Source organism: Balaenoptera ricei, chromosome 4 (genome assembly GCF_028023285.1).
Source record: "Balaenoptera ricei isolate mBalRic1 chromosome 4, mBalRic1.hap2, whole genome shotgun sequence".
Classification (NCBI taxonomy): Eukaryota; Metazoa; Chordata; class Mammalia; order Artiodactyla; family Balaenopteridae; genus Balaenoptera; species Balaenoptera ricei.
The window spans coordinates 60709388-60730511 of record NC_082642.1 but is presented as its reverse complement, the minus strand read 5'-3'; the positions used below and the strand labels follow the sequence as shown (position 1 = coordinate 60730511).

Sequence of the window (21124 nt, the reverse complement as noted above, 5' to 3'; positions counted from 1 at the left end):
CTTACAGGAGAAGAATGAATTAAACAGAATAGTTGTTTATTACAGATAAAAAGGAGCCTTATCATATACGATAGATTTTTTTGAGTCCCAAATGAACTAATTTCCTCTCTCCCTCTCTCCCTCTTTTCTCCCCTCTCTCCCTTCCTTTCTACCTTCTTTTTTTGAGTGTCAGATGAACCATAAGGATGTAATAACTATAGATTCAAAATGACATATCAAATAAGTAAAATTAAAGACAATAATTATTCCCAGGGAAAAACTTAAAAGATAAACCAAATGAAGAATTTGGATAAACTTATTTTTTATCTTTGTATTGTAAATATTGTCATTGTTCTTAGGTTTTATGAGGATACTAATAGCTGGATTGAGGACACTCAGTTCTTATGGGGCCCCTCATTACTTATTACCCCTGTCTTGAAACAGGTAGGGTACAATTTTAATAAATTTATATTTTAATGGAAACTTTGTATAATCAAATCCACACTAAATTACAAAACATCTGGGTAATAAATGTTACTCAATAGACTGCTTCAACCTGATAAGTGTTAAATTGAATTCTAAAATGTAGAAGAAATTGTGAAAAATTATAAATATATTAAGTAGATTTATGCTGTTCAAATATATAATATGTACTGGGGAGAAAAAAGTTGTATAAAGTTAGTATTCTTCTGAAAAGGAAAGCTTTATTTATGAAATCAAATCAAATCTTATAGTAATAACAAGGAATTCTCATTCAAGTAGACATAGACATTGAAATTTTGCTATATTGTAAATAAAGGTGAACTTGAAAACCAGTGGATCATATGAAAATGTTGAAAAATAGTCGAATGAGCTATATGGTTTTTATCTGTTATTTAAAAGTCTATATGCCATGGAAATATACAGAAATGAATGTGTTCACACTCACAATTACCATGTAGATTACAGCAATACAAATGCATGTATCCATTATTTTAGTTGCCACTTAAATTCATTTCATCTTTGCTTTAGGAATATTTTACATTATAATATCTAAAGCTAGTAAAATAGCCTTTTGATTACTATATATAGAAAATATTGGAGTGTAACAATACAAAGGAAGTTTCTTTTCGCTTCACTATGAAAATCCAACTTAACATTTGATGTGATTCCTTTCCATTACATATTGAAGTAAAATATTTATATATATATCTATATATAAATTATCTTGTTTATTTTAGGGAGCAGATACAGTGAGTGCATACATCCCTAATGCTACTTGGTATGATTTTAAAACTGTAAGTAACCTTAATATAATAATAGATCACAAGTACATATTGCTCAACATCTGTACATGGAAACTTAACTCCAAACACACAGCATATCTTTTTTTCAGTAGTTCTGTTATTATTATAAAAAATAATAATTCCAAATTTTAATAATGTGGAAGAGTCTGTGCGGCTGTACATTTTGTTGCACGTGAGAAAGTATATGTTTTGTTGCACGTGATTAATATGAAGTTATATTCTTTAGTGTAAAGAGCTATCCATTTTAAATTGTGGAAATAAAAGGTCAAGAGTAATTTTAAGAAGGAGTAGTAACTTATTTTAATAATTTCCCTATTTTACATATTCATCTTATGGCCGGAAGAATTGAGTATTAAGCTAATCTTAAACATTTGTTTTTATATGGTATATTGTAATGTTTGGGAAAGATTTTCATCGCAATCTTGAAAAGGCAATGTAGCAGGATTCATACACACAACCTATTTTTTTTTTAATTGACCAAGACCTTCTGAGAATATTTATTTTAAAGGAAAGTATTTTGTAATGCACTTATGTTTGCTAAGCAGACCCTTTATTTTTATAAGAAATGATTTTTTAAAAATTCTTTCTAGAGACATGGCTAACTTTAAACCAAAGCAAAGAATAAAAAATAGTGCTAATTAAGAATATTGTTAATTATTGTAGAAGGGAAATGGATTTCTCTCTGTTGATGTTTTTTGTGAAACTAAACTTATTTTTACCCAGATTTCATCAGTAAACTGAAAAAGAGTTTTCTTTAAAAGTTAGAAAATGACATGTTAATATTCACTAAGATGACACGAATTTCTCATAAGAATTATTTCTATGTGTAATTCTTGTAAAATGGGGTTTAAATTCTTTACAATAATGAAAAAAATATTTTTATCTTCCAAATATTAGGGTGCAAAAAGGCCATGGAAAGGACAACGTGTTGATATGTATCTTCCAGCAGACAAAATAGGATTACATCTTAGAGGAGGTTACATTATCCCCATTCAACAACCTGCTGTAACTACAACAGCAAGGTAAAATGAAAAGGCATTAACTGAAATCTGAAATATAATTCAAGTTTTAATGTTTCACATTTTTATTAAGAATCAAATATTGATATTTAGTTTTTTCAGCAGAAGATATTTGATATACGTAAGGACTTCTTACATATAACCATCATGGTTATAAAAAGAAGAATCAAATTATGTATATTACTACAAACTTCTTGATTTAAAAGATAAGCATAGATTAGAAATTTATTTCCTATGCCAAAATGTACTGACATTCTCTAAAGAATATGTATAATTAAAGTTAATTGCTGATTCTTAATAAAAAATGAAATATTAAGTAAGTTATATAATTGATTAAAGTGTCAGTTGTTACATATTTGGATTTTCAATACATAAATGTTACAATGTTTTTCTTTCAGCTAAAATGTTTTAAGTTAATAAATGAGGTAGATATTTCTGTTACATAAAAAATAAGATATAAACTAAGTCGTTCAGTAAGAATAAATTTTAGAACTATTTAGAAAAAAAGCAGAAACTTGAAAATTCTGGTGCTTTATCTTGCAACATTCATTCTGGGTACATGGACAGAATGTGTCATATTGAATCTATGCATTTCCCCATATTCTACAACACCACAATAGATATCTATTCCTTACTCTGCTGTATTTTCTTCATAACATTAAGAATATCTGGAATTATATTTTTACTTTTTCTTGTATGTAGTGTGTCTACTCCCCCAGATTATAAACCATGAAGGTAGGGACTTGACTTTTCACTGCTTTAGTCCCCAAACCAATAGTAGTGTCAGCCTATTATGGAATAGGCTCCTGATTTTCTCTAAATATTTGTTGAAGGAACAAATTAATGAGTGAATGGATGTGTGTTAGTAACTTAATTATTTTTGTTCTCTAGAATTGATTACTTTCATATTGTAACTGTTTCATGACTATGTTCTCAAAATAATTGGTTATACTCTAGAGCTGTATTGAACAAAAGAAACATACACTTTGATGAGTGCATGTTGGAAGGAGTATATTCTGTATAGAGTAGTTACCTGGACTGTATAGCCTCATTTTAAGTTTAAAAACCTATAGCAATATGTAACTAAAAAAAATTCATCATGTTTCATTTCACATGATAGAATTAGCTTCATTTGTAAGACTATTAGAGATTCCACTTAGCATTTAAAATTTTATTTTATAGTGCTTTTCATTGTTTTGTAGCCTTGGTACACTGCAATTTAGGGTTAATGTATATGTGGCAAATACGTGTTGAATTGAGGAATCATAAGATATAGTTAATTTTGTTGTTTGAATTGAAATATTTATACCGTTTCAATTTTGAAGGTGTCTTGGCCCCCAAGAAATTCCATATTGTATTTTTTTTTAATTAATTTAATTAATTTATTTATTTTTGGCTGCATTGGGTCTTCGTTGCTGTGCGTGGGCTTTCTCTAGTTGCAGCGAGCGGGGGCTACTCTTCATTGTGGTGCGTGGGCTTCTCATTGCAGTGGCTTCTCTTGTTTTGGAGCACAGGCTCTAGGAGCACAGGCTTCAGTAGTTGTGGCACGTGGGCTCAGTAGTTGTGGCTCACGGGCTCTAGAGAGCAGGCTCTAGAGAGCAGACTCAGTATTTGTGGTGCACGGGCTTTTTTGCTCCGCGGAATGTGGGATCTTCCCAGACCAGGACTCGAAACTGTGTCCCCTTCATTGGCAGGCGGATTCTTAACCACTGTGCCACCTGGGAAGCCCTCCATATTGTATTTATTCCTTTCATTTACTTTCTAAGCATATGAATTATTTTTCTCATTGATAAATTACTAATAAGTATAGACATGAATTTTATTAATATCAGTGTTCTCATGTGAAGGCAGAACTCCTACAAGCCCCTTATGTTGAAATTGATTTATTTATAGGATATTTCACTATTATACATTTATTTTTAATCATATATGCACCCAAACTTACTTAACAGCCGAAATAACCCTCTAGGACTTATAGTTGCTTTAGATGAAGATAACACAGCAAAAGGAGACTTTTTCTGGGATGATGGAGAAACTAAAGGTAAGTTTCAAAGTGATATGCTTTTAAATGTTCATTTTAATGATGGGAAGTTTTGCCTTTATTATATAAAATTGCACAAAAATGTCACAAGTTTTAATTTTTAATTGCTGTTTTTTATCTATCTTAAGATTTTAGGTTACTTTATGAAATTTAACATTGGTATTTAAATTATATTTAATTACAATATTTGGTTTCACCTTTTGGTTTATCATAAAAAGTCTTTGACAAATATAAATATCTTTATTAGATTACTGTATAAAAATTAAAATAGTTAATAAATTCACAGATGTATAACTTGAATCCTATTTTCAACTATCTTATATGATTATAGTGGTTAAAACTGAAGTTTTATTACTGTAAAAGAAAACGAACATTAAGGCTTTAGTTAACTAATGTAGTGGGGGATGGATAAATTGGGAATTTAGGATTAACAAATACACAATACTATATATATAAATAGATAAACAACAAGGGCCTAATGTATAGCACAGGGAACTATATTCAATATCTTTTAATGAACTATAATGGACAAGAATCTGAAAAAGTATATATATATATATATATATATATATATATATATATATGTATGTATAACTGAATCACTTTGCTTTACCTGAAACATTGTAAATCAACTATACTTCAATAAAAAAGCTTTAGTTATTTAATGTCAAATTATTTGAGATAAAGATTTTGCCATATAAATGTGTCACAATTTATTTCAATTATTAAATGTCTTTTATTTAATTGGACCCAAATTTGAGAATTCAGTGCACCAAGGGAATAAAAAGAGTCATTTTTGCTAATATTAAATTATGCCATAGAAAATTAATCTCTTTGAATTTACTTAGTCAGTTACAATTAGTCTCATAAATTTAAGGTTTTTTAATCTCATTTTTTAATAGAGGGCTCTTAGTTATGTGTTTTATATATGTACGTACAAAAAAATTATATTTTACCTTCTATTATAGCTCACTACTTTTCAGATATATTAAAGAATGCCCTATATGCCTTTATATATAGTATATGAAACATCCAAATATCTCTAAATTAACTCCAAGAAATAGCCTATGTACTGGTGTGCTCTCTGACAATTTTGAAAATATGGAATCTATGAAAAAAATTCTGTTCTTTTATAAGTCTTATCTCCTATGAATATGTAGATTACCACAATATATCTGCTCCACCAGATATATTGTCTTTCCCTTGTCAGTTGATGGTAATTTCATCTCTACAAGATGCCAAAAACTTTAGAGTTCACTCTTGTCTGTCACAACCTAGGAATTTCTCTTGGTTCCACCTTGATCATGGTTCTCTCATAAACTCCACCATTATCATCACTACTTTTCATTTTAATTACTGCAATAGCTCCCTAACTGGTCTCTAGGTCAATAGCTCTTGTCAATCCCCCTTTTTTACATTCTATTTACCAACCAGCAGATAGAGTAATCCCTTTAAAAGATGATTCAAATCATCACAATTCTGCTCAAAACCTTCTATCAATTCTCCATTTTACTCAATTAAGAGCCACAGTCTTTACCAAGACCTAGAGCATTCACTATGTCCTGTACATTTTACACACACACACACACACACACAAATTGTGCCCTACCATTCTCCATTTCTCATTCTACGCCAGCACACCAGCCTTCTCCCTCTTTCTCAAATACCTTAGAGTCAAACACACTAGGGTGAGCTCTGCCCTGAGAATAGATTCAAAGCATTTACTACATAGAAATTCTATAAGAGAGGATTCCAGCAGAAGTAAATTGTTTTGTAATCATCAGGTAAAGAATGTTGTTGAGATAATACCTCTATTGGTAGCATGTGGAAACTGATTCTAAGGTTATTCTCATTTCTCAGATTATATAAATATTTCCAAATTCATTCCTTTTTTCTACTTGCAAAAAATTATATTGATAATTTACTTCATATAAAATGGTTAAAAATATGGAGTTATGATTTAATCAGTCATTTAATATGATATCTATATACTGAAGTGTGTTAAAAATTTAAAATCAAAATTTTCTGAATAATCAATCAAACACAAGACAATAAAACAGCCTTCAGTTCGGGTTCTGATTCTATTTTTAGTTCCTAACATTAAAATTTTAAGTAAATTAATGTTATTCAAAGTATTGTGTATAAATCCTAGTATTCCCTTTATGTTTTCCACTCTGTTTCTTCCTAATTATTTTAGTTATAATCTTTAGTTTCCTGTTAAAGAAACATGTTTATAAGAAGTTATGTTACATTGTTACATATATGATGCAGAAAATAATTGTTTTCTTCAATTTTTCTCATTAAAGTTTATTTGAAACTTTGTCTCCACATTCACTCATTCTTCAAATAATGAAAAAACATATTGAAAGATACAAACCGAAATTGTGGTGTGCCGTGGCTTCCCAAAATAAACTGAATGTTACATAGTTTACTAAAAAGAGATAAAATATCATTCAAAAAAATAGTTATAATTATATATATTTTACTACAAGTTTTGTGCTCTCTGAATTTGCAGAACTATTTTAGCAGTCTTTGAAAAATCAAACTGGGCAAAGATGCATTCATTACCTTTACTTCCTGGGAAAATAAACTACCAAAATAGTTGCATTTAAAGATAATTAAGAACCTTAATTTAAAATAATAATCTGTTTAATTTGCTTCATTAATAAATAATATCTATTTTTTAAAAATTCCCTATGTTGTCTAACTGTAAAAATAAAACAGAATTTAACATTACATTTTGATCTGATAACTTTTTTTTTCCCCATTTCAGATACCATCCAAAATGGCAACTACATTTTATATACATTTTCAGTTTCTAATGTAAGCATCTCCTTGAACACATACCTAAATATAATACCTTGTTAATGTCTAAATTGTGCCTTTTCTTGGAATGATGTTACATTTCTCTACAGAAATCAGTGGAAAGAAACAAATTAAATTATTCAATTTAAATTATTAAATTATATATGAATTACCTTGAATTTTCATATTTCAATGTAATAGATGAGTTTCTGTTGATGAAATTGATGCACAGAAATCTTCAGACTTCTTGTAGTACTATGTCTGGTTTAAGCAATATGTCCTGGGAAAATAATCCCAACATATTTGAAAATGTTTTAATATACCAATCACAGCAGTGACTGTCATGGATTTGGGGTGAAAATGAAAAAGCTATGCACAAGATTAAATTTTGAATAATTAGTAGCAATGCTTTTTGTAGAAGTTAGATTTCTTCATATATTCTTTTTTGCCAAAGATAATTTATTCTTCACCAATGAAGATAATGAGAAGGAATATACATGATTTGCATCATGCATAATTTATCTATGAAAATAATTTTACAGCATGTATAAAAAACAATTTTAAAGAGTTACTAATAAGTATATTTATATAGGGTACTTTGATGTGAAGAGCTGTTGGAAATGGACAGATGATTGGTTCTTTTCTTATTATACTATATTATTAAATACCAAATAATGCTATAATTTAATACTAAATAATACTAAATTATTAGTATTATCAGCATAAATAAACTCTAAATTATGTGAGATGTAGAACATTTTCTTAGAATTTTGGCTAATTCCTAAGCTCTCTTGTCTAGAGTTTTTCACTTAACAATTTTCATAAAAATACGTATTGGTTAATTATTTTTATTTAGTAAATACACTATAGTTTATATATTTTTAGAACTATAAGATTTAATCAATATAAATACACTTGTTATTTCTGATTTGTATCCAATAACCTTCTACTTGATATATAATATTATATACTTTTTTCAGAACAAATTAGATATTATATGCACACATTCGTCATACCAGGAAGGAACCACTTTAGCATTTGAGACTATAAAAATCCTTGGGTTGATAGACACTGTTACAGCAGTTTCAGTGATGGAAGATAATCAACCAATGAGAGCTCACTACAATTTCACTTATGATACTTCCAACCAGGTAAATTCAATCTTAAAATATTTTAGTTGTCACATACTCTCATATTTAACATTATATAACCATTCAGGCTCTTGGTTTTGTGATTTTTTTTTTTCTTCATTACATATCTTTCTTTTCTTTTCCTTTTGTTGGCAATATTCCATTTTAGGTTATCTCAATTTATGTTGAGATATCAACCTTAAGGTGAATTGATACTACTTCTCCCTCTCTATTTAATTTTATCTTGGATATCACTTATGTATGCCTTTCAAATATTTTTTTTATACCATTCTCCTACCCTGAACTCTTACCTACTGCATACAATAAAGAATCTAAAAGTTTTACCTTCTCATTTAAGACTTCTTAAGATAATGATTGAATCCATTTCTTCAATTCTCTCTACTTCTTCTCCTTTCATGAACTCCCTTTGTCCTCAATATATCTTGTACTTCTCTTTCAAATTTTTGTTTACAGTCTCCCCTTCTAGTAGTCCCTTTCTTATCCTCGTTCTTGCCTCGTTTAACAAGTGTACTAGAGAGGGAAAAGGAGTAACAGAATTGGGCTCAAATTCCAGCCCTGCAGTCTGTGCATTTAAACACAATAGATTAATCTCTCATTATCTCAGCTTCCTCATATGTAAAATGTCATATTTAATCATAATGTTGCTTCAGGTAAAAAATTAATTATTTAAAATGTTAGACAAAAATAATTTAAAACATGAAAGTGATTTTTATTGGCATTTACTTTTCTACCATTCCTATATTCCTAAATATTAGTAATGTTAGCATAAATTCTAAATTGAGATGTAGGACATTTTCTTAGAGTATTTTTGTCTAGCTTCTAAGTCCTCTGGCCCCGAGTTTTTCACTTAGGAATTTCCATAAAAATATGTATTGGTTAATTAGTAAATACACTATAATGTGTATATTCCTAGGACTATAAGAACTAATCAATGTAAATTTAAATAATACAAGCTTATTGAGAACTTTATGCCTCTAACAAGGATTATCAAGTGGGCATAATACAAAATTGTTTTATTATATGTTTTTACAATCCCAGTTTATATCTGTTTCTATTTTTATGCTAATGTAAAGATTTACAAAGACACTTGTAGATACATCTTTCTAATTCTCTTGTGCTTGGACACTATCCTTTCACTTTTTTTTCTTTTTGCATAATACCATGTTATCTCCTCTCTAACTTGTCCCTCAAATATTGTAAGCAGTGGATAAAATTAGGAAAATAAATAAATAATATTCCCCTCCTCTGACTCTGGGAGCCTCCAAATCAATCAAAGTAGTCAACATTTTCTTCCCTTTTTCTTCATTGAGGGGACTAATATTTATGTCATACCTGGTATGCCCCAAGCATTATGCTAGGTGTTTTAAATTTCACATATTATTTATTCATTATCCCCATTTTACAGGGGGAGGAAATTGAAGATAAAACAGGGTAGATAATTTCCCCAGATTCATGAGCATTAAGTATCAGAACTGAGAATTGAACACATCTGGATTTAAAGATAATGTTTTTCATCAGTATTCTATAATTTCTCATAGTTTTGAGAACTGTCTTGAGATTCTAGCTATTTCAGTGGCATGCCATGTTTTCTCTTTTCTATTCTTTCTTTTAGTATTATATTAAAATTATTAATGATTTGATTTGAAGAATTGCTGTGGGGTTGCTGCATTTTAAAAATGTTAAGTATTTTAAAATTGTTCAGTGGTCAGAAATATTGTAATGTTTTCTTTCTCTTCAAAGAATCTACTAATTTACAATCTCATGTTTAACCTTGGAAGAAACTTTACTGTTCAATGGGATCGAACTTTCTTGGAAGCTGAAAAGTTTACTTGTTATCCAGATTCAGACATTGCAACTAAACAACGCTGCGAAGAACGTGGCTGCTTATGGGAAACGGTAATAAGAATTTTAATTATTCATGATATGGCTTTCACATAAATGTTTCAAAGTAAACCGTACATATTATAATTTTAATTCTACAGCATATAAACTAAATTCAGCTAGAGAAGCATTTGGAATTTGAAATTAGGACTTCTAATAGATAATTTATCTTTATCTTAATTAATTCTCCAAAGACATAACTTAGTAAATGCCAGACTAAATGGATGTGTAAGTTGCTTTCCAGGCATTTTGGATAGTGTTACTTTATTTAATAAACTAGAACTCTATTTGTTGCACTCTGTTAGATGTTAGTTGTGGCTGACTAGCTTAATTGAGCAAGGTGTTATGCCAGTAGGGAGTAGTCTTTCAAAAGCATTGTCTCAAGTTATTAAAATTTCTGAAATTGATTGATGGGCTGTATCTGTTCCACTAAGAGGTGACAATTTCTGCCAGTAATTTTGGTCAAAGTTTCAAGAACAGGGCTTCCCTGGTGGTGCAGTGGTTAGGAATCCGCCTGCCAATGCAGGGCACATGGGTTCGAGCTCTGGCCCGGGAAGATCCCACATGCCGTGGAGTAGCTAGGCCTGTGTGCCACAACTGCTTATCCTGCGCTCCAGAGCCCGCGAGCCACAACTACTGAGCCTGCGTGCCACAACTACTGGGGCCTGTGCACCTAGATCCTGTGCTCTGCAACGGGAGAGGCCACCGCAATGAGAAGCCTGCGCACCACAAGGAAGAGTAGCCCCCGCTCGCTGCAACTAGAGAAAGCCCACTCACAGCAACAAAGATCCAATGCAGCCCAAAAAAATAAATAAAATAAATTAATTAAAAAAAAAAAAACTTTCAACAACAATGATGGTCATTGATAGTAGACTTTTTTACAGAAAGGGATATGGGAAGAGTCCCCTCTTGTTACACTCGTTTTATTTTTTAAATTCTGAACTTTTGGTTACATCATTGGGATTAGTCAGCAATAAAAGAAATTATTTCATATAATCAATAAATTAAATGCATGTGTTATAACACTGAGAAGAGTCTAGACACATCTGCCAGCAACTTCCCAGAAATGTTTGCACTTATATAAGGGAATATATAGAATCTCTGCCACCAGAGAAATGGCCCTCATTCCTCTCCATTGCTTGATAAAGTAGCATAATCTTTACTATTAGGAAAGTTTATGGAAGAATTGAAGAAAAGAAGTGAGGAGGAGAAAAGATAATGAAATCAATAAAAGCCAAATAGTGAAGTATCTTTCCAATATGCCTCCAAAATCTTCTTTTTAAATTGCAGCTCTTCATTCAAATCCATACCCATTCTCCATTGCATTCAGTGCGTGGTCACTTACTCTCATTATCACCTGAAACTAACACAACCTTGTTAATCAACTATACTCCAATATAAAAGTTTAAAAAATGAATATAAATGATGGGTACTAAAGCGCCAATAACTTCTAATAAGAAAATGTGAAAACTTTATTTTTCCCATTACTATTACTATTAGTATTCAACACTTTATAGATTGTTAAGTCAAACAAGTGAAGCTTTAACATTAGAAGTCCATTAAATATGATGACTTAGAAAATTTATGTTTCTTTAGACCATCCTGTTTATTCATTGATTCATTTAACAAATACTTGAGAACTACTATGTTCTAGGCGCTGTTCTAGATGAACAAAATTAACAAAACCCTCTTCCCTGATAGAGTTTATATTCTAGTGTGGGAAAACAAACAGATAACCTAAAAATTATGTTTTATGTTAGATAAGTATTATGGAGAACAATAAAGCAGAAAAGGAGAAGGGGGAGTGGAGAATGACAGTGGTGTTACTTTAATGATTGTACACAGAAGGTTTCTTTGAGAAGGTGGCGTTTGTTAAAAGTGTTGAAAGAAAGAAAGGAAGGAATAATATTCCAGAAAGAAAATACATCAACCTGAAGTACATCTGAAGTAAGAATGTACCTGGTATAGTCCACAAACAGCAAGGAGGCCATCATGTCTGAAACAGAATAAGTGAACGGAAGAACAGCAGAAGATGAAATTATAGACTTATGGGAACAAATAATGTAGATCAATTACTTAGACCATTTTTAGGATTACGATTTTTACTCTGAGATAGAATACTTCTGGAGAGTTTTGAAAAGATGAATGAGAAGATTAAATTTCCATCTTAATAGGACCATAATGGCTTCTGTGTTGGGAACAGACTGGTAGAAGAATAAGGCAGGGAGACCAGGAAAGAGGCTGTTACAGTAATCAAAATAAAATATTGGTAGATTGAGCCACAGTGGTAATGGTAGAATTAGTAATAAGTGTTTGACTTTTCTGCATATTTTTAAGATAAAGCCAAAAAGGGTTGTTCCTTGATTGGATATAGAATATGAGAGAAGAGTAAAAATGACTTCAAGTTTTTGGTTTAAACAGCTGGAAAAAAGAAAGTTGATAGTAACAAAGATTGACAAGACTGTGCGGAAACGAACATGGAGGGGAAGAGTTAAGATTTAGACAAATTAAGGTTGAGGTACTCAATACAAATCCAAGTGCAGTTTTCCAATTGTGAGATGTAAACTAATGAAATTGAAAATTTTATATCATTGGTAAGATCTAAAATTTAGAGTCAGCATATATACAGTGTTTAAAACCATGTGATGAGAGGACATCATCAAAGGAATGAGCTTGAATAGAAAAGGGAAAAGGTCAAAAACTAAATCCTGAATCATCCAACATTTAGACTCAGGGAAATGATAAGGAACCAGAAAAGAGACTGAGAGTGAATTGTTAAAGAATTAGGTTGAAAACAAAGAAAATGTTGCTTCCTGTCAGCCAAGTGAACAAGGCATTTCAAGACAGAAAATTATCAACTGTGCAAATTATACTTATAAATCAGTAAAATAAGAACTAGAAACTGAAGTATGGATTTGGCAGCATGGAAGTCTTTGGTAACTATTACAAGAGAAATACTGATGGAGTGCTGGGAGGTAAAGCCTGGTCAGAGTGAGAATGAGATTCCAGTAAGAATGAAGAGACAAATTAGAGATAGTGAATATGGCGAACCTTTTATATTTTGCTCTAAGGAAAGCATAAAAAATAGAGCAGTAATTGGAGAAATGAGTGAGGTGACAGTTTCTTTTAAGATGGGAGAAATCAAATTGGTTTATACCATTGAGAATAACCTATAATAAGTGGAATATTAGTGATGCAGGACAGAGAATTGAGAATTGCAGGAGAAATGTCTTCGTTGGCAAGGAGGCGTGGGATTGGGTGCACGAATGAAATGGTTCACCTTAGATAGAAGCGTAGACCATACATATTTTGTAACAGGAGGTAAAGAGGTGGGTGGGTAGTTGTGGTGTTTCGTTCTGATTTTTCTCCCAATTGCTTTCCTTTCCATACTAAAATACTAACGAAAATCATTAGGAGATGATGAGAATAGGGAGAGTTTTTTGTGACTGGAGAAAAAAGGAAAATGTTTTTCAGGGCAGTGTGATAGTGAGTGAACTAGGCAAATATAGTATGATTGCATCTTTTGGACCCACTCTAACTTTCATGATTATATAAAGGGAGAGCAGTCTACATGATTGTGTGCATTTTTCAAGCCATTCAGCCACACAATTGTAGGTGCTGAGAATGTAGAGGATAGGTTTTTTTCCCAGCATTGTTGTTTTGCAACTGAGTATAAGAAAGCAAGTGAGGGACATAGGGATTGAGATTATATGAAAAGAGGTGGTTTAGATGGGATTTACACAGTTTCCATAAATTAAATCACAAGATTATTTTCATCCTAACTACAAAAAATAACAATGCTGGTAAACTACCAAAAAAGATAAATGAGAACACATAAAATGATAAAGAGAAAGTGATACTGGGCAGAAAGATAGCTATGAAGCGGACATATACAGACTTTCTAAAGTTGTTTTCTAAGTCGATCATTTTCCTGGTTCCATTGGCACTCGATTCCATGCCTTTGGAATGAGTACTGAAGTATTCCTATCAGTTAAGGATTGCTTGAAGCTGAAAGTATCAGAGACCTAAAATCTGATTGGGTTAAACAAGACAGAATTTATTTTTCTATTACAGAAAAAATCCCAGGCCTAATATTCTGGTATCTAAATGTTGTCAGTGTCCCCTATTTATCATTTGTCTTTCATCCACAAAGTTTTATTATACAATTACATATGCATTTCAGGACTGGAAGGTGGAAGAGCAAAGGATATCCTTATTTAATCAGCTTATATCCTTTTCTTTTAAGGAGATTTGGGGGGGCGGGTCACATACAACTTCCTCAAAAGAGACTGGGAAATAGAGATGGGCACATTGCTTCTTCCAACAATATATTAATTTAATAAGAAAGATGGGAGAATGTATTGTGGTAATGCAACTGGCCATCAATGCCATAGTGTTTCATTCTTTTTCTGAAGTCTTAGCTTCCACCCCTATACAAACCAATTAACCTTGATCTTTGGCCACAATTCCTATTATAATACTGGCCAGGATGTAATCAACCAATAGAAAGACCAGTCATGAAATAAGGAATAATATACTTTGATTATAAGTAAAAGAAAAGAACTTTAAATTCATGCCACTCTGAGGGTTATTGTAGAGTCATTTTACACAGAAAAAAGGCAGTAATCAATATGAAGTGTAAAAACAAGCTTGGGATCAAAAGTTATGAGTAATATACTTAATTATTTTCAGAGACAACACAATCATCTATATTCTGAATTGAAAAACTATGACATTTGGTTGTTCTGCTCTACCTGTCTATCTTTAGAGTCAAAATATAAATATTCTAAACATTTTAGTACATGGTGCGTCATGTTGCCTAATAGATATTTTGTGCTATGACTGCAATTTCATTTTAGTATTAAACAATAGCATTCATAAATCATACAACATGTGATTAACATGTCTACCTTATTTTCTTTTTAATATTACAGTGCTTACAATTTCTGACAATTGTCTTGTTTTTAGCCTCCTTTAGGATCCAAAGCACCTGAGTGTTACTTTCCTAAAGAAGACAACTCTTACTTAGTCCAGTCAACTCATTACTCATCAGTGGGTATAACAGCTGACCTCCAGCTGAATACTGTAAAAGCTCGAATAAAGCTACCTTCTGATCCCATCCCAACTCTTCATGTGGAGGTGAAATATCATAAAGATGATATGCTGCAGTTTAAGGTATGTTTAATATAAACTATCTCAATGCATGATTCATCTCTCAAGACAGATTTTAAATAGATTTGGTGCTTGGATTTTTCATGTAATACTAAGGATTATTAATTGGGTTGATGACATTTTGATTCTATAAAGTAAAGCTTTTTTTTCCTACAGAGCTCATAGCTAGATGAAAAATAAATAAATGTTTTTGTTTTTGCTAACTTTGTGAATAATTAAACATATAGTGGTGATTTTTTAATTATTTAAATTCTTGATAAATTGATAAATCGCTTAGAATTGGACTATGTTGGTTGTCCCATTAAAATAAACAAAACAGAAAAAAATAAACACAATAGGATGCTTACTGTTTCCATTATTTCTTTTTAAACAGTGATCTGATTTTTCTGGCCAATGCAATAAGAAATACAAAAGAGATCATTTCTTTCAATAGTTACACTTAGCAATTATTTTTTACTTAACAGCTCCAAGTGAATCCATTAAGAAAACTATTAGAAATAGTACTGACTCATATATGACAAATGGAAAGCAATTTCAACTCATACAATCAAGAAAAATATTAAGACCTTACAAGCAGACATTTAACAGAAGAAGAAATAAAATTTGGAATAAAATATTAAAGTACTTATACTCATTAAAAATAAAAGGAACTAAAGGCAAATACAAAGAATGGGAAAGCTAAATGTTGAATAATCATGTAGAAAATGGTTTATCCTCATCAGCAAGGAAATAAATGACAGTTTGAGAAATAAATGCTTTTTAGTTTAACATATAATAGTATTAGAGTACACATTTTAGTGAGAATAATAATTAGTACACTAATTCTGGAAAACAGTTTACCAATAGTTTATCAAGGATCCTACAAATGTTAGAATACTCTGACCTAATACTATCACATAAGTAATGTACTGAGGAAATAAAGACATGAATGAAGATAAATTAGCATTAATATTCATTGTAAGATCATACATAAGGCAAAAATATTGAAACAACTTTGTCTAACCATGAGGTGATAAATAATTTTGTGTAGGCATATAAGTGAATATTTAGCTTTAAAGTTCTCTTTTTGAAGATTTCTCATTGTATGGAAAAATGAATTATAAAACATTAAAACAGGTAAAATACAATACATAATTTGAGTCCATTACATATCTATTTATGTGTATGGAATTCTATATAGATATATGTGCCATGGATACAAAATTAGGAATTATAAGAATTCTAAATATTCTTGTCTGAACCATTATTTAAATTATTTAATGATATGTACCTAATATGTTGGCAATAAGAACAAAACATATCAGTTTTCATTATTTCTCTGTAATAGATTTATGACCCCCAAAATAAGAGATATGAAGTTCCAGTACCATTAAACATTCCAGCTACACCGACAAGTACTTATGAAAATAGACTTTATGATGTTGAAATCAAGGAAAATCCTTTTGGCATCCAGATTCGAAGGAGAAGCACAGGAAGGGTTATGTAAGTGATTCAATTATTTGATATGAAAGATATTTTCACTGTGCTAGCATGTCATCACACCAAAAGTGGTTTTAGGTGTATATATTAAATAATTTGGCTTATTTTAATATTTAAAAACTAAAGTTAGCAAACCATTAACAATTGGTGTAAAATTTTATTTACACTTTGGATGTGATGAATTTCATTATTAAATATCAGACCCATTCTTCTAATCAAGTTGAGAACCAAAACCAAGACTCCTATTGAAAAGCATTATTAAATATCAGACCCATTCTTCTAATCAAGTTGAGAACCAAAACCAAGACTCCTATTGAAAAGCAAGTTGTCAAAATAAGTAGTTGGAAATGTGTTATGTAAATATTTTATTAGAACTATTGAAATTGGAGTTTTTTGGTCCTGGAATTTGATAGAGTTAATACTATCTTTGCCAGGAATTGATGAAAGGAAATTAAGATATACACATATAGATATGTTTTTATGTCTAATGAATAAATATAAATTTTAAAATATTACCTTTATTTGGTAAAAAGCTCTACAAACTACAGTGTATTAAAAGATACTTCTATGTAACTTAAGCTTGCCCTGTGATCCTTTACAAGATGCTGTCACGATGTGTTCAGGTATTGTCAGTATGGATACAAATAATGAAGAAAATTATGTTTATATTGTTTTAAAATTTTGTTGTTATGATAATAGTTTTGTTCCAAAGGATAAGAAGCAAAATGATTTTGTAGAAAATTCCTGATGCAGAGGCATTATTTATTGTTATTCAGGAAGCATTATTCTTTAGTAAATACTTTTCCAAAATCATTAATATAAAAATTTGAATATGTCTCAAATTCTCTTTAATACTTATGTTTCCTTTCCCTGCCAACTTTCTTTTCTTCTTCTTTTATCTTCTTCTTGCAAATGACATTCTCTGAAACACATTTCTTCTGGATTTCTTCATAAGCACATGTTTTTATAAATACAAAACAAAAGAAGAAGTAGAAAATGATTGGGAATAGTAATAGAGAGAGTTTAGAATTAAAATACCCATTATACCTTATAGTTTATTTTGATATTGATTTCTTTTTATTCTATATGTAGTAAAAATGTATTGATTATCTCAAGGGAACAGGACAATAAAGGACTTTCAATTCCTAGGACATATATTACTTCTAGGTCATATATTATAACTTTATATTAATTTTATTTTAAAAAGCAATATATGTCTAAAGACAAACATGTAGCCATAATATGATTATGAATATATGAAACATATTTTAGATATTCCTTAACTTAGCCAAAAAAATGTATTGGAAAAATTACCTATTTCCGTTTGTATCTGGGTATGATAAGACCTATAGAGAAAAATACTATTGATTTTTGTATCACCTAAGAAAGAATTACCATTATTATTTGTGATACTATTTGTATGTGTATACAGGAATATAATTGTTTTCCTTTGTTTTCAGTTGGGATTCTCGCCTTCCTGGATTTGCTTTTAACAACCAGTTCATTCAAATATCTACACGCCTGCCATCAGAATATATATATGGTTTTGGGGAAGTGGAACACACAACATTTAAGCGAGATCTGAACTGGCATACTTGGGGAATGTTCACAAGAGACCAACCACCTGGTGTAGGTACCAATATTTGACTACCCCAAGTGGCAACTAAGACCATGATTCAGACCCCAGCCACTTCTTTGTAGGCCTGTACTTCAATATTGAAGCAATGAAAGGGGGCTAGAAATCAATCCCAAGAGCTGCTAGAGTGATTTTCTGAAAAACAAATGAAAAGTCACCATAAATTACAGGTGAAAGTAGAGGATTGAATGGATAACATCATTGACTACAGTGAGAAGTGAGGTTGTGACCCAATTCCTTACCCTCTCAACTGCATAGAAAGAACATTCAGATTCAGAATCCCCTGTCAAATACATGTTTACTTTCAGCTTTTAGAAAATAACTGGCTTCTCCTTGAAATTTTTTTCTACTCCTTAGATAAAGATTTGATGCTTTTTCCTTTGTTACCCTAAGCTGCAGTTGTGCATTTTTATGAGGTTATATTGCAAGTTACAACTTTAGAAAATGTTTTTATATGCTCATATCCTTTTTCCCAATGTTTTGTCTTATTAATGGTGTACATTTCATGAATATTTAATACATTGCACAATTGATATAAACTATAATTATTCTAAACATATAATGGAAAATACATTTTAATAAAAATACTAGCTCATTTCCATTTTTCACATGTGATGTGAACTTAAAGGATATATTCAGTATGAGATTATAAATGTGTATAATGTCATAACCACTTTTTATTGTTAGGTGATCATACAACTTTTATTTGTATCACAATAGTTCAGACTTATGAAAGCTGTTTTTCATTTATTCCACTTGAAAGAATATGTTCTACCAAAATTTACCTCTTTAAAATCCTTCAGGGACTTCCCTGGCAGCCCAGTGGTTAAGACTCCACGCTTCTGCTGCAGGGCACGGGTTCAATCCCTGGTCGGGGAAGTAAGATCCCGCATGCCCTGCAGCAGGGCCAAAAAAACAAAACAAAACAAAAAAACCTTCAGCGTTAGTATTGGCATTATTAGGTTAATATAACCTTGATTCTCAATATATAAATTTTCTTTCACATGCTAATCAGTTACTGGGATTCAGTGTGTGTCAATGATATCAATTTGATTAGGGATCATCAACTTGTAAGTTTTGTAACCTTGACAAGATATTTCATGACCCTGACTATAGATTTTCTATTGTGAAAAATGAAAAGATCTAGCTGAAAATGAAATTAAATGCTTTGTATATAAACAACATATTATTGTTTAAAATATTATCAAAATATTATATAAACTTAAATATTATCACATTAAGTACTTAAGGAGTTTGAGTACTTTGATCAGTTTAATCATTTATAGAACATTCTATTATTAAAAAAGAAGTACAAATTTATAAATAAATTAAGGCACATAACCTGTGAAAAGAAACCCAACTATTCTAAAACCAATGGTTTTTTACATAAATTAATGTGGCAGTATTTGTGAGTGTTACACATTTGTATATTCATTCTCATTCTCTAATGCAGTAATGCTTCAAATAATAAATAAATTATTTTCTAAAAAAGTGTGTTTAATTCAATCACAGTTTATGTGTGCAATGAAGGAACATTTAAATTCCTAGTTTCAATCGTAGAGTGAATTTAAATATTACATTTACAAAATTCACATTCTATTATTATTTAAATATATATTGTTGTTGTTTTTTTAATTTTAGTATAAACTTAATTCCTATGGATTTCATCCCTATTACATGGCTCTGGAAGATGAGAGCCATGCTCATGGAGTTCTCTTACTTAACAGCAATGCAATGGGTAAAACAATTTTTTTTAGTTTATCATATTTTATGTGACTCTTTAATAAAATAACATAGATAAAAATGTAATCGTATTTTGGACTTCCAGATGTTACATTTCAACCAACTCCTGCTCTAACATATCGCATAATTGGAGGAATCTTGGACTTTTATATGTTTTTGGGCCCATCTCCAGAAGTCACAACAAAGCAATACCATAGAGTATGATTGCACATTTTAAAAAAAATAAAGTTTTTTTATAATATAAAGTATTTCTCTTTGTTCACAAATAATTTTTTTTTTCAAAGGTAATTGGCCAACCAGTCATGCCACCTTATTGGGCTTTGGGATTCCAGTTATGTCTTTATGGGTACAGAAACACTTCACAAGTTGAAGAAGTATATAATGACATGCTGGCTGCTCAGATCCCCTATGTATGTATATCAATTTTTAAAACGGTGTTAAATATGTCATCTATAAAAGCAGAATGAAATAATTAAACACATATACTTTAAAATTATTTTAAGCATTTGGCAAAAATCAGTGCTTGTTAGTAGCGCCAAATGAATTGGATATGAGATTTTATTAGTAGTCTTTATCAGATAGATAAAGGGATAATACCATTCCTTTTCCTTCTTTTTCCCCTGTTCCATGACTGTGAGTTGCACTAAACAAGTCACTGTGCACTTGCTTTTCTCTCAGAAGCTTTCGATCTCATAGGTAGTCAAACACATTTCTTCTCTTCTCATTAAATGAGTAAGAGTCCATAGGAACCTATTTCATCAACTAATGTGACAAATTACAGAAAAAGAATTCGAGGTGAAACAATGATTTTTACCATGGAATAGACAATAGTTGTCATATTAGAATACAGAATTAGTTGGCTTGCAGAATATCTTCTTCCCTCAGTGTTTGGGAAACTAAATATTCTTAAGTATCCAGAAATAATCACTTCT

General features: G+C 30.6%; 1 protein-coding gene across 1 annotated transcript in view; it reads left to right on the top strand.

Moving 5' to 3' along the window:
• SI (sucrase-isomaltase) overlaps positions 1-21124 on the top strand; it is a 98156-nt gene that overhangs the window by 44012 nt on the left and 33020 nt on the right. Inside the window, exons 18-30 of the mRNA XM_059921971.1 lie at positions 339-423; positions 1200-1256; positions 2163-2287; positions 4237-4325; positions 7099-7148; positions 8111-8281; positions 10022-10177; positions 15131-15337; positions 16662-16816; positions 18274-18442; positions 20091-20187; positions 20278-20390; positions 20477-20602. Of these exons, the coding sequence (XP_059777954.1) occupies positions 339-423; positions 1200-1256; positions 2163-2287; positions 4237-4325; positions 7099-7148; positions 8111-8281; positions 10022-10177; positions 15131-15337; positions 16662-16816; positions 18274-18442; positions 20091-20187; positions 20278-20390; positions 20477-20602 (1600 nt within the window). The remainder of the gene's footprint in view (positions 1-338; positions 424-1199; positions 1257-2162; positions 2288-4236; positions 4326-7098; positions 7149-8110; positions 8282-10021; positions 10178-15130; positions 15338-16661; positions 16817-18273; positions 18443-20090; positions 20188-20277; positions 20391-20476; positions 20603-21124) is intronic.